Raw genomic sequence first — 14,784 nt, forward strand, 5'->3', positions numbered from 1 at the left:
ACAACCGTTTCTCTCTGGCGGCCCTCCATACTTAGCTGGAAGTAGCAGATTACATATGAAAACCATAGTACCAGACCCCATATAGTGCAGCCTCCCTCCCTCCATTATAGATATGAAGACCCCGTCATGCCCACATAGATCCAAGGGTTAAGATGTCCCTTGTTCTATGGACGGATTTGATGGATTCTGAAAGTAGTAATATTTTTCAACCATGTTTCACTTTTAAAGCTTTTCTCTTCACAGCTCTCTATGACTCCCTTCACCACCTGTCGTGGATCACCTTTCTTCTGATTTTCTCCCGTGGCCCCCCTAGAATATCCCAGGACCGCAAGGGGGTCATATGGCCCCAGGTTGAGAACCACTGCTTTAATGTATTACATTAAATTATCCATTACATTACACTCTCCATTAGTGGACACTCTCGATAGCGGGAAGTAAAATCAGGAAAAGTCTAATTTATTACTTATTGGTGTTATACGATAATTTATTATTATTCAACTAAGATTGTGTTTAACTCCAAGCTCGTGTTAGTAAATATGATAATCCAGCAATCAATTACTTGATTAACGGAATATAACTATGGCCCAGGATGGTGATAATGCTGTTTTTGTTTGCTGAAGCGTGTGAAGAAAGCCAACATTACAAGACTGATAATGTTTTTATCTTCTTCACACTTATTTTAATTCGATTTTTATGTGTAGTGCGCGTATCATGTACGAGAAAAGTAATTAATTGGTTTAATGAAGAGAAGGAAAGGTTGTATAAATGTTTTTCATGTTTATCAGAGTTATTTTGGGAATCAGGAATGATTGCTGGAAAAAATTAATACAGTGAAAATAAGTAAATGCAGTGATACTATCTTCATCAAGACGATTGGTTATTATGCATTACGACCGGTGTACCACTTTCAACAATAACATAATAAGTTGAAATGCTTATTGCACATTTTAACATTAAAATGTATAGGAACCAATTGCGACCGACGCCTAGACGCCGTATAAATGTGAAAGTGGAAGGAACGAGGTTTCGTTTTTATATCGTATCTCCCCACTAGCGGACAAAATTTTTGGTCTCATGTGTGATCGTTATTGTGAGGTTCTGATGTATTTTTAAATAGCTTTTACAGTCGAATCCCGTTATAACGAAATCCAACAGACCAGAGAAACCACCACTATGTTATAACGAAATTTCGTTATAAAGGAATTCTAAGTTTTTGTATAGTTCCTATGTAAACATATCTGGAGGATTAGAAAAGTGTTCGTTAAAACGAGATTTTGGCTATAACGGTATTCTTTAAAACGGAATTCGACTGTCCATCTCTCTCAGTTTTGCAAACTCAATACACAGTCGAATCCCGTTTGAACGAATACCGTTGTAGCGAAAATCTCGTTTTAACGAATACTGTTGTAGCGAAAATCTCGTTTTAACGAATACCGTTGTAGCGAAAATCTCGTTTTAACGAACACTTTTCTAATAATCCCTCAGATATGTTTACATAGGAAATATACAAAAACCTGGAATTCCTTTATAACGAAATTTCGTTACAACATAGTGGTTTCTCCAGTCTGTTGGATTTCATTATAACGGGATTCGACAGTAATTTGAAGCTTCAAAAAAAGAATCCTCTAAAAATCTCCTATAAGTTACTTCCTCGTAGTGCAACCACCACCACCGCCGCCGTAGGGGGGAAGAAGATCAAGATCACACTTTGGCGACGGAACTGTTGGCGACGAGAAGTTGTATCTACGTCGTTCCGTAAAAACAGGGCAACCCAATCAAACCGACCAACCAAATACAACCGTCCTTTTCCTCGCGTTTATTGCTCAGTAGAAGGGGAAAAGCATTTTATCCGCCCGCCGGGACAGACTAGATTACGAACAGACGACAAACACACACCAAAGAACAAACGGGCCCTAATATTTTTATTCCGGTCCTATCCACGTGAAAAAAAATCACAGCATATCAAGTGCGGCCCCAGACGACAAGAACAATAAAATAAACGCGCCAAACAAAAAAAGGTGAAAATCCTTATATTTTATTCAGTTACGTTGTGTGTGCGCGAGAGGAAAGTTCTCCGATCATCATTCTTTCCGGAAAAAAAAAAAAAACTTCTATCGAACAAACTTTGTTATATAGTGTTTTCTCATCCTCAAGAAGGAAAAAAAATCCTATAGGATTCTTCACGTATTCGTTAACGAATAAATCCATATAAATCCGGCGGATTTATTCTTTCCGGGAAAAAGTTTTGTGGATGCCGGAGAGAGAAGAAAAATCCCGATAGAGAGGATAACAAGAGGTTAGTTGGTATTGAAACTTTTTGTGTGTGTGTGTGTGGAGAGGAGGACATATATAGAAATACAGCTTCGTATCGGCCTATAGGTAGAGAACGTGTTATATATATATAAATACGAAAATTTTTCCCCAAGGATAAAAATTTTGTTCGAGAGATTTTACTAGAGATTCAGTGCATTGCACATGGTACTTTACTGTCGATGTCTGAGTTGAGGAAACGGTACTGTGACATGGAACTCGCGTGTGACTGACTCATCTACTGGCTATTTTACTGATTATTTACAGTCTTTTTTTTTTTTTTTTTAACTGAAGTTTGAGACTCAGAGAAAAAAAAAGAAAATATCCACTGACTATGGCATCTACGGTCCCGCTTTCGTTAGTTGTTGTTATCGCCTACCTGATAACGGTAAGTGTATGTTTACCTTTTTTTTCCCTTTAAAATACGTATATGACTGTTTTTAATGGACGTTATTTGATGGGATTTTAGTGGAAGAAAATACTGTGGGAGTGTCAATAGCCTTAAGTTCTTCCTGTGTGTGTGTTTTCCCACCATATAGTTCTTTTTCCCCCCCCCCCTTATATTCCAATTGTTATACAACTATGAGGTTATTTTTCCGTGTGACTTTTAGGCCACGTCTGATGCTGTTAGTCACTGGAAAACGGCATATTATAACCGGTGTCTAGATTATATTGGACGTCAAATTTTGACTAAGTTTCTTCGCCCGAAACGAAGCTAGTCATTTCTACTATATGTAATTGCTGTGCGCGGAACATGAATTTCGCCGTAAGAAAGGTAGATTAGTTGCGGTTTTCTCTTAAATAGCACACTTGATAAATATACTGCTTTATCGTACACATTCCTCTGCGGAATTTCTAACAGATCGGTACAATTAATACATGTATAATAACACACGCAATGCACAATACATTGCAACACTATCTAAGTATGCATATAGAAACAAAATATAAATTCAGAAAATAAAACACGAATATTTAAGAAATTTTCTATAGAGGCACAACGATAGGCGCACCCAGCGAGGGGCAAAGGGGGTGCTGTCCCCAGAAGAGAAATTGAAGTGTAGTAATTGCCGTGAGTTGCCCTCCTCTAGTGCAGATCCTGGGAACGCCCTTGGGCACATCTTTATGTATATAAAATGGTTTTCTGTCTATGTATATGTATGTTCTGAATACAAATCTACAATTTTAGATATATCGTCGCCAAATTTTGCATATGTACCAAACGAGATCTAGATTGAATGACAGGCTACTATAAAAGTTCGTCAGAGCAGGGCAAATGCCCGAAATGGGCGAAACACTGTCGGGCAACAATGCTTTCTGGGCCTCAACAATGACTTTCGGAATGTTTACTTTGATTGCCGTGGTTCCTTAGCAAGGCGTTTGAGACATGCATATGCCTTCACAACGTTTTGTCACTTCTTTAATGCTGCCAGTGCTATGTACGTGTTCATTCTTTCATAATGATTTGTCACTTTTCAACCCAGTAATTGAAGAAAACCCGGGCAGCGCAGGGTATTATAGTTGGTCAGTGTATAAAAACGCAACACAAATACAATTAAACGCAACAGAAATACATAGAAACGTAAATGCATTACAGTACAATTATTTAATTTATCGGTGTCTAAAACGTGATTCGTTTCGTATCGCACTGTTGTCCAACTGTAGTCAGCCAGCAACGAGGTTGGCCATTTTTCTTTATGACATTGTTCTACGGCCCTTACCACGTTTTCATCATACAATAACGTCCCTAAATCACTTTTTTTTACTGATAACAGGGTCAAAGCTCCAAAACCAGAGCCAATAAAACTTTTCCGCGGTGATAATACTCGTGATAATTTCGTGATGTTTACTAGGTCACGTCCACATTCGGAATTACGTATTTTCATGTCAGACAAAGTTTCATTGTTGTCCAGTGATACTGCTCATGGTGCGCTTTTTTCTGTAACATTTAAAACATGGTAATATCTCCAATACGAGAGCCAATAGATCGTTTCTCGTGGTGATATTCGTGTTCAGAAGATCATAATCATTTGGAATTGTGCATTTTCATGTCAGTCACTGTTTCATCGTTGTCCAGTGAAGTTGTTCCGACGCTTGGAGCCCCACTGTCCCGGGCAAAACCCAGTGGTGGACTAATGTTCAGCCTTAAAACCCAAACTAAATACTGTTAGCCCTTCAGAAAGGTTTCCCTGCGTATAAATTTGTGGCACTCCAACCCTCCCTCTAAAATCGCGCGACATTTTTGTTTCATGTTCTACTTGCCCACGCAGATATTAGGCCCAGCGGAGAAACTTCTCATATTTCAACGTAAAGTTTGTTTTGTCTCTCTCTTCAGAGTATTACGTATTTTCGCACGGACGTAGGTAATCACGGTCGCAACCAGAATTCCTCTATCGCCCGGTCATCCTTCCTGGTGTTGAGTAATTAACAAAATTAAAAATATCTCCGTATCTTCGAAACTACGAATACATTCAATTTTTTTTTCGAAAGCTACCGGTAACAATACAGCCGAATCCCGTTATAACGAACTCCAAGAGACTGGAGAAATTACTTCGTTATAACAAAATTTCGTTATAAAGGAATTCCGGATTTTTACATTGTTTCTGTGTAAACATATCAGAGGGGGGGGGGATTAGAAAAAGTTTTCGTTAAAACGAGATTTTCGCTATAACGATATTCGTTTGCATTGAAGCACTATGATTGCGTTATCCTATTCGGAGACTAATATATGGGCTGCACTGCAAAACAGGACAGTTTCAGACAACATGGGGCAGCGAAACACACGGGATTGGAATACATTGACTACAAATATTATTTCGCCTTGAACTGTTTAATGAAGACCTAGTGTGAAATTCTATGAACATTATATAAATATGTATCTCTCTCTGACGTGGTCTCCTCGTTCTGGAGCATGCCCCCCCCCCCTCGGCCAGACGGGTATTGCGAACATGCATACATTAATAGCATCTATTGCGAATTTGCATTTTGAAAAATATATATATATATATATATTGAGAATCGTCCGGTGCCCCAGGGCTGGAGACTTGTGAGTGCAAGCCATGTGTAGGTGTGTGTGGGGAGGGGGGCATAGCCAGGACCGTAACCGGGATTTTTGTCGGGGTGGGAACAAATTTTAAGGAAAAATCTGGCTTAAAATTTTAGAAGCAAAATTTACCAACGAGATTAGCCACGAGAGATTGTCGCAAGTTCTTGCGGAAAAATCCTAATACAGGAGTTCTTAGGTAACCGTTTGTGTTCCGCGGACTCTTTGTGATAATAAAACGAAGGTGACGTACTCCCTTTGCTGATAAGATAAAGGGCACGGACTCCTTTACAGAACGGCATTCACCAAACTTACGATCCACCTTGAACGACTCCAAAATTCTCAGTGTCCGTGTGTGGACCAATGGTTAATTCATTAATAATTTCTTTCTTTCAATAAATATAAAATTATTTCTTTCATCAAGGTGTTTTTTTCCGCATTTTCTTAAATACAGTCGAATCCTGTTATAACAAACTCCAAAAGACTGGAGAAATCACTTCGTTACAACGGAAGAATTCCAGGTTTGTACATTGTTCCCATGTAAACTTATCTTGGGGGATTAGAAAAGTTTTCTAATAACAGTAATTGTTAAAACGGGAATCCACTGTATGTATGCTTGTCGGTGGGCTACGAAAAAAAGTTCAGCGGTCCGTGCGTTGAAGATCCCTGGTAGAGGTAAAGATCCGTAGAAAGAATGGATAAGCAAAGTTGTTAAACTTATAACGAAACCATGTGGACACCTTTCATATATACTGCTTGATATGCTCTGGAGAAATTAATCAACGTAAAATTACCTACAAATATCCAGAATATATATACCGTATATACTCGTATATAAGCCGACCCCCCCCCCCTTCAGGACCACCAAAACCGCAATAAATTGAAAACCCGTGTATAAGCCGACCCCCAAAAAATCCGTCCATATCAGAGAAAAAAATTACATTTATATTTTCATGCAAAATGAATAGCTTGCGGATATTTACAATAGAAAATGATTCAAACTTTTTAATCCGTTCCTTCTGAGTGTCCAAGCTCATTGTAATCCATTAGATCATCACAGGATGTGCGGCATCCTCATCGTCATTGTCACTTTCAAAGAGGATATCATCTTCAGTTCCGTCCATCGCATTGCTGATGCAACACTTTTTGAAGGATCGGATGATAATTTCGGCGGAAACAGAATTCCACGCTTCATGTACCCTTTGGCGCACACAAGGCCAATGTCAGGTTTCTTCAAGGCACCACTTTTTGTAGTTTATCATCGGAACTCATCCATTCCATCCACAAATTCCTCAATTAGTCTTTGAAAGACATGCTCACATCTAAAGGCTGTACAATCGACGTTAGCCCACCTGGTATCAAAGCCAATGATGTTTTCAAATTCATTGCCTCGGTTGACATTATCGGTTCTGTGGGATTTGAACATATCCCATACCAATAATGCCGGTTTCCCGAACTCTGCTATAAAAATGACTACTGATTTCGGGGGTCAATATTTTTTCATCAAAAACTGACCCGAGTATAAGCCGACCCCCCTACTTGAGATACGAATTTTTCCACAAAAAAACTCGGCTTATACACGAGTATATACGCCATATATATATATATCTATGTGCGTGTGTGTTCTTTTGAAAACTTTTATTGCTGGCATTTCTTAATGAGAACAAATATTATAATAAATTTATTTATAAAAACAATAAGAGCAACATGCTAACTGCAGAGCCACGCTTACCACACGTGGGGCCCTGTGCGAAAATATTAGTGGGGCCAGAGGCGTCTTCATAATTTCGGCGGAGGGACCCTTAGCTCCGATTTGATGTATTCTGTGGGACCGGAGAATCGGGGGGGGGGGCATCCAAAAATTCATACATTATTACAAAATATACAGGTGCTGAAAAGATCCATGCAACAAAAAATATAGACATGATTTAATGTAAATTAACAACAAGAATATTTTAAATTGCTAGTTGAAATAAATACAAAATCAACTAAAAACTTCATGAAAGAACTTTCCTGAGAACTAATAAAAGTTCAATATCGATGAATCAAATATATGAAAAAAGAATTGACAGGGTTATTACACATTATTCACATTATATTAACCCTTAGTCTACCGACGGGGTCCACTAAAGACCCACGTTATTGTATTCAATCTCAATTTGCGAGTTAAATGTGCGTTTCCGAAGTCAAAGCTTCTTTGACTTTTTCTGTTTTTCATTCAAACTTATAGCTTTCAATACCAATAGGGTCCATTGGACCCCTATAGGGATGTTCTGAAAAAAAGATCAGATTTTTCACCACAGACACCACAGCTTTCCGTCTTCCTGTCCTTTTAAGCTTATTTCCCACTCTTGCATAGCAAAGATGTAGGTGGCGCTACCGGAGCAAGTCGAATAATGAAGTCGACAAAGCTACATTTGGTACTTGTTTAAAGCAAGGTTTTTCAAAATAGTTGCGAGTAGGAACTATTAGTTATTTAGTTTGTTTTGCAGATTAGTTCTGTTTTGCAGATAATGACATGTGGTGGTCTTCCCAATGAAAAACTGAGGAATTTCAACTTTAACGGAATGGAGGACGAGCAGTTGGTTACATTTACATTCAAAGGGCGCTGCTTTTAGGCGATAGGTACCCAGTAAACCAGGAAAATTTGTGGTATGAAATTCTGGGTTACTTGATACAGGACAGCGAACAATGTGTGCAACATGCAGAAATAGACTGGAAAGAGATCGCAACGAGGGAGGAAAACCATTTAAGGTGAAAGAGTAGTTCTGGAAACTAACAGAGCATGCATATAGGTGCAGGTTAAAATATTACTGCCGATAATTTCTTCACAAGCCTATTTTTAGCTCGTCAGTTAAAGCAACGGCAACTGACGTACGTTGGCATCATCAAAAAATGTCTGGAACTTCCAGTTGTTTTTGTAAAAGTAGATCACACCGGACAGTAAACAGCAATATTTTTTGAATTCCTGTTCCGAAGGATTCAATGGTAGTTGGTCGGAATTCAACGGTCCACAGTCCGAAGAAAAATAAAACGTTCACTCTTCTCGGCACAATGAACAGTCTAACCGAGGTGAATTCAACACCAGAAGAAAAAAGCAAAAGTAATCCTGCATTGCAGCGAAACAAAATCTGGTGTAGATACTAGATACATACCATGAATCAAACGACTCGATGCTATAGAAAGACAAAAATATCACAAATGACACTTTTCACCACGTAGTCGATGCGAGTGGTCTCAATACATACATCGTTTGACTATTATTTCAAGAAGGTAGCACAAATGAATGTCAGAAACAAAGAAGCTTTCTGATTTCACTTGGAAAACAATCGGCAGTTTTTCAAAGACGATCCATCAGGCAGCCAGGATGTTGATAAGCCACCTAAGAAGGAAGCTTGACGTAATGTGTCCATCAAAAAGAGCCGCAAGATCAGTTGCAAGAAATGTAATGTTCACATATGTACTGAGGCATTGGCGTACGCAAAGGGTTTTTTTTTGGGTTCTAATTCCCCCCTCCCCCCGAAGCCGAGATTACAGCGTTATTTTTCAGGAAAAAATGTACCCCCCCCCCTCCCCTTAGGAAGAAAAAAAAAATTTAACCACCCCTTGAGAAAATTCTGCGTACTCCTATGTAATGAGCAAATTGCAATGTATATTACTGAAAACGTAATTGAAATGAACTTCAGAACTTGCTTCAAACGGTGTACACCTGCTTTGTTTCAGAAAAACCGATGTTTTGTATGAAGTGGCGGGGTCTTATAACGAGTATGTAATACATATTACAATTTTATTACAAAAAAAACCCATTGTATAAATGAATGAATCTCATCAACTGATATTCAGTTTATTAACCATCGCTTTTTAAATAATTTTAATATATCTTTGCTGTAATAAACTCAGGGAAATACATAAAAATTCAGCGTGGGTCCATTGGACCCCATTGGTACTGAAAGGTATAAAAATTTTGCCGGTAGTCTAAGTGTTAATTTTTTTGTCTTCTCAACTGATTCGTTGTGCCAATAAACCGAAAGCCAGGAACCTTTTCTTCATAAAATAAAGACCCTAGACTTCATCAAATTGCAATAAAAAATAATTAAATTGTTTTCACATCCAAGCTCATGCCCTCCAATAACTCTCCAAAGACCCGCAAAAGGCCCGCGGACCACCGTGAGGAACCGCTGTTATATCCGTGTTTTCCGTATACGGGAAGTTCAGATTTTCTGGAATTCCATAAGGCTTTGCTTTTGTAAAAGTAAGCTCCCCCCCCCCCCCCCAATTGATTCGTTGACCCTTGGTCAGGAACTATCGCCCCATTAGAACCATGAACATTGGATGTGTCTAAGCATTTGTTCATCGACTTTATCGAAATTCGTCAGAACAATTCGATCCAATATAATACAAATTCCAATGATGTGTCTCTGTTTGTTTTAAGATAAATATACCAAATTTATTTTAATGTAATTTATCAATTAACATGCTCAGAACGGCCTCAATTGCGTCCTATTACCATATCAATTCCTGGAATTTCCCTTTTCTTCCCGATTTTCCAATTTTATAAACGCCTTTCTCTATCTACCCGGGGCCACAATCGTCATGTTACGTATCCGATTCAAACCGATTGTATCGAAAACCCGAAGGACGTACGGACGTTACTGATCAATAACTAGAATATATTGGGCTCCGCTACCGTTATTAATAGGACTCAATTACACGGGAAATCCCAATGGAAGAGCCATCCCGTGTCAAAGGGTAAATCGGAGCCGCTTCAGGGCTTTGTATTAATAAGGGAGAGGTGTATTTCGCGGCTGCATTTCTCTCGTCGTATCAATCTGTTGCCCCTGTTCTAGCCAATCAGTACACATTTCCAATTGGAAATGAAGGCAATGAAAATTTTAAAAAGAGGATATTCTGGATATTTAAAGTCATTTGTACGTTTTGATTAATTCATTCAGAGCAACTAGTACCCTTACCAAACGCGAGGTTAAATGCAAAAAATAACAGCTGTGGCCAGAGGCGTCTCAAATACTGTATTTCGCCGCCCCTTAGCCCCGATTTTATATAATACAGTGCAACTTCGGTTAACGAGCAATTCGCATTACGAGCAAAACTTTTGCGCTGTGTTTATTTATAGACACGTTTTCACAACTGAGCTGATGGTTTTTCGCTTTCGTCCACACACGTACTGTGAAATTGTGGATAATATTCTCCCCTACAGTCTCCAGCAGCGCGCTTTACTCGAAAAATGGACATCCGTGTACGGGCTTCACCGCTTACAATATCAAACTAGATTTCGCATTGTAACCACGCGTATGAACGCTTGAAGTATGTTTTTTTGTTTTTTTAAAAATAAATTATGCTTGGCTGGAAGGTGACTAGACAAACTGATGGACCTCCATTGCCTACAACAGCCAGCAAAATCTAATGGAGGGTATATTTTCTGAGGAAGAGAGAAGCGTCTCACTTCAAATAAGGTTAGAGAGATGTGTAAAATGCACGGGAATCTGTGCAAAATTCTGTAGAGAAGAACCAGTCAAATAAAGCTATAGCAGTGTGCGAGGAATGAGCCTATCCAAGAAAAATGCAAACTCCCCATTTTTGAGAAATCCTAAAGAGGAGGCAAAAACAAGTGTCATTAGATGCGTTATTTTTCAAAGTCGGGCAATTAAAACCATCGCACCCATAAGAATTCAAAATAAATGAAAGAAATCGTTTCAGTGCCAATGCAAATTATGAATTATTAATATAAATCATTCCATAACTGATGAAAATTTCGGGATAAACGGGAGGGGAATTTTTTTTTAGAATTGAAGGAAACAAATAAGTGAAAGAAATCATTCCGGAATGGATGAGAATTCACAGTGAATGGAAGAGATACTTATATAACAGATGAAAATTCAGAAAGAAGGAAATTCTTCTAGACGATGAAAATTCAGAATAAATGGAAAAAATAGTTCCAGAATTGTTGAAAATTCAGAATAAATGGAAAAAATAGTTCCAGAATTGTTGAAAATTCAGAATAAATGGAGAAAATAGTTCCAGAATTGTTGAAAATTCAGAAAAAATAAGAAATTCCAGAATTTTTAAAAATTCAGAAAAAATAAGAAATTCCAGAATTTAAAATTCAGAATAAATGGCAAAAATAATTCCAGAACTGATTAAAATTCAACAAAAATAAGAGAAATTCTTCTAGAACCAAGGAAAGTGCACTATAAATAAAAGAAGTATTTCCAGAAAAAATTGATGAAAATTTCCAAAAAATAATTCTTATAGAATTAATAAAAATTCGAAATTTTTTTTTCTTCCGGAATTGATGAAAATTGAGAACAAATGGGAAAAATAATTCCAGAATTTTGATGAAAATTACTTTCGCTGTACCAATTTTGAGAGTGAAAATACAGTGTATCGCAAAATAAAAGAAATCTAAATTTTTATATGGTCCCCTTATATTCTGTAACTTCCAATAAGAAAGTCGTTGTCCTAAATCACCTGAGACCAACAGAAAGAAAAAAAGTTCATATTTCTGAGTGCACTATTTCGCTATGAATTCAAAAATCGGAGACAAGTTATGAAAGAACAGTAAAAACTAACGGACACACAACACTACTTTCCCTCGTTTATGCTGTCATTCCTCAACTTTTTTCCGATTTTTGCATTCGAATATCTCTGCGAATACTGCAGTTAAAAATACAGTATCTCTTTTGTTGCACTCAGAAAAGACAGGGCGACAACTTTGTAATTGAAAGTTTGAGTCCAGGGGGGATCGTATAAAAATTTAGATTTTTTTTTATTTTGTGACACACCGTATTTTCAACTCTCAAAACTGGTACAGGGTAATTTTTGAACGCCTTTTGAGCATTTTCTTTCAATTGAAATCATAACTCTCTACGACGGACGGCTGATGAGACAAAGGCCGCATCAGTACTTACAGAACAACGCGTATAAATATGGGAATGACGTGGAATAAATGTTATTTCCTCTCTGTTGGCAGCGATGACTGACGACACGTATCGGGATTAAAAACTACGTAGGAAATGATAGTCTAGAAAGGCTTTCTATAACCGTGCAATTGTTGTTCCGCTGATTCAGCGATACACCGAACCCAATCACATAAACGCGCGTAATGATGCTATAGATGCGGCTGTGTTGCGCTGATGACGGAAAATATTTAAATCGATTAGTTTGATAGGCTATGTAGTTTCAATTAATTAAATGCGTGAGTAGGATGGCGATAAACTTTGAACCGAGAATAAATGCAGTGAAACCTCTCTTTAGCGGACAACGGCAGGACAAAAAATAAAATAATTGTCCGCAAGGCAGAGGTTACCGTAAATGATGGAGGTGGGGGGGGGGGGGGGTTGTTATTAAAGAAATTTAAGGAAAGGGTAAGTAATTATTATTTGGTCAAAAAAATGGGGTGACCGTTAAGAGGGGGGGGGGTTTACGGTGTTTCTGTATTTCTACAATAAAGGAAAGGCTCATGCGGAGGGGCCAAAGCGGTTCATAACACGGCAATTAATGCAGCGGAACGAGCGATATTTCAAACTAATATAAATAAATATTTTTTCCCCTGATTTCGGCAATGGATCTCTAAAATGAATTCTGCCACCAACATATGAGCAGGGGAAAGCCTTGGTTCGTTGTTTAACGAATACAGTGAAACCTCGCTATAACGATAAACTCCTGTGCAACGATACTCGATATAACGATAAATCACTCTACAACGATGCTCTACATAACGATAAATCCATCTTTAACGATTTTTTTTTCAAATCTTTCTTGGAATCGTCTTTACCCCAACGTTTAACTCGGGACAAAGAAAAGCACGGTTTACTGAAAATGAAATATAATCAATGAAAAATTCTTCATTTTTGAGTTGGTTAAATGTTTAACCATTTGAATAAAAGGCGTGAAATACAGTAAAACCTCGTTAAGTAGTTACACTGATAAGTCGTCACACCGGTTTAACCGTCGTAAATTTCGGACAACTTGTCACTATTGAAAAAGTTCGAGAGAGAGAAGAACAGATGATTTTTCTTTTGCTCCCTTTTTAAGAAAATAGGTTAATAACAGCATTGTTATATGCTCAAAAGTGTTAATACGAAAGTTTTTCAACAGCTGCCTGATGGGAAGAGGAATTTAGAAAAGAGAGAAAATTCAACTGTCTTTGCGGGGAATTGAACCCACGTTCTCTCACCTGCCGGGTGAGCGCACTAGAGTAAAAAGGCAACGAATATCTCAATCTCCCCTTGGAGCTGGTGTGCGCTGACCGGGACCGTTAATGGACGGTTGGATCTAACTCAGGGCAAAGCTCATAATTGCGGAAACTACTACCAAATGGTGACTTCTCCTAGGATTATGTCCCTCTTCGCTATCCATACGAAGGATTGTAGTAGTCTAGAGAAATAGAGCAGTGATGCGCACACCGTTGATCGCGACCCCTGGATCCTCCTGCGGGGTCGCGTCAATGAACTAGAGGGTTCGTGAGAGATTCTCCAAAATAAAAGTTTTCAAATAAGAAATTCATTTTTATTTAAAATATGTCAAAACTAAAGAATGTCTTTATTATTCAACTGAGCTAATTACCATGTATTACAATGTAATACAATGTATACAATGTCATACAATGTAATTTTATCTAATTCTACTTGTACAGTAATCAATATATCAGAATTACGATTGTGCAATGTCCTTGCAAAAACAACAACGTTGTAAATGGCATTTGAATGTTTACTCTATGGAAGTTATTTTCCTAAAAAGATTTATAACGTGTTTCAATAGAGATACACATTCGCGTTTCAGGCACAACTTAGACAGCAAAACAAGGTATCCAAACAGCTGATAAAAAAACAAGGGAAATTTTCACATTCGGGCTTCTGGCATGCGATAGCAAGTTAGTACTTTTACAGTGTGACTTACAGAGAATCACCCGATTTCAAAATTGTATATTTCTTAAAAATTAAAAACACAATAAAATGATAAGTAATATGTGAATATAAGGGGATGGGGAATGTGTCTACGTATTATGAACAATTTTTGTTAATGATCGATTTCAAGTGTAGAATCATTTTGAAATCGGATGATTCTTTCTTAATCACCCTGTGCACGGAAATCAGAGGACCATACACCTCGCTACACTTCCATCTTGCATAAGGGACACTAAGTACATCAAAAAGCAAAGTAGATATTTATATGATATTTAGAAAATATTGAATATCTTTGGAAGTCAATATCGCCTAATCAAAATTGAAACAAGCGTTCCGAAAAGGGTTTCGGGACATCCCGTTTACTGGCAACAAAATCGGTATGTCCTGGAAAACCTAGACACGTGATGAGTCCATGTAGGGGTCGCGGGACATATAGTCAGCTTATATAGGGGGTCGCAAAAATTTTTACGCATCACTGGTCTAGAGGGCACTCACCTGGCAAGTAAG

At 37.9% G+C, this 14,784-nt stretch overlaps 1 protein-coding gene across 4 annotated transcripts in view; it reads left to right on the forward strand.

Annotated features, from left to right (window-relative positions):
- The first annotated feature begins 1,832 nt into the window (after positions 1-1,832).
- Positions 1,833-14,784, forward strand: part of LOC149066930 (protein madd-4-like) — a 226,584-nt gene continuing 213,632 nt past the window's right edge. For 3 of the 4 annotated variants that reach the window (XR_016195428.1, XR_016195429.1, XM_089253234.1), the window contains exon 1: positions 2,561-2,698. Coding sequence is in view for 2 of the 4 variants with exons in the window: in XM_089253234.1 (XP_089109360.1) it covers positions 2,645-2,698 (54 nt within the window). In the remaining 2 variants the exon portion in view is untranslated. Of the gene's footprint in view, positions 2,699-14,784 lie in introns of all 4 variants that reach the window. The other variant, XM_089253235.1, reaches the window with a different exon arrangement.

Source organism: Pholcus phalangioides, unplaced genomic scaffold, assembly GCF_987345545.1.
Source record: "Pholcus phalangioides strain wild (caught in Gottingen) unplaced genomic scaffold, Ppha-v1.0 ptg000032l_1, whole genome shotgun sequence".
Classification (NCBI taxonomy): Eukaryota; Metazoa; Arthropoda; class Arachnida; order Araneae; family Pholcidae; genus Pholcus; species Pholcus phalangioides.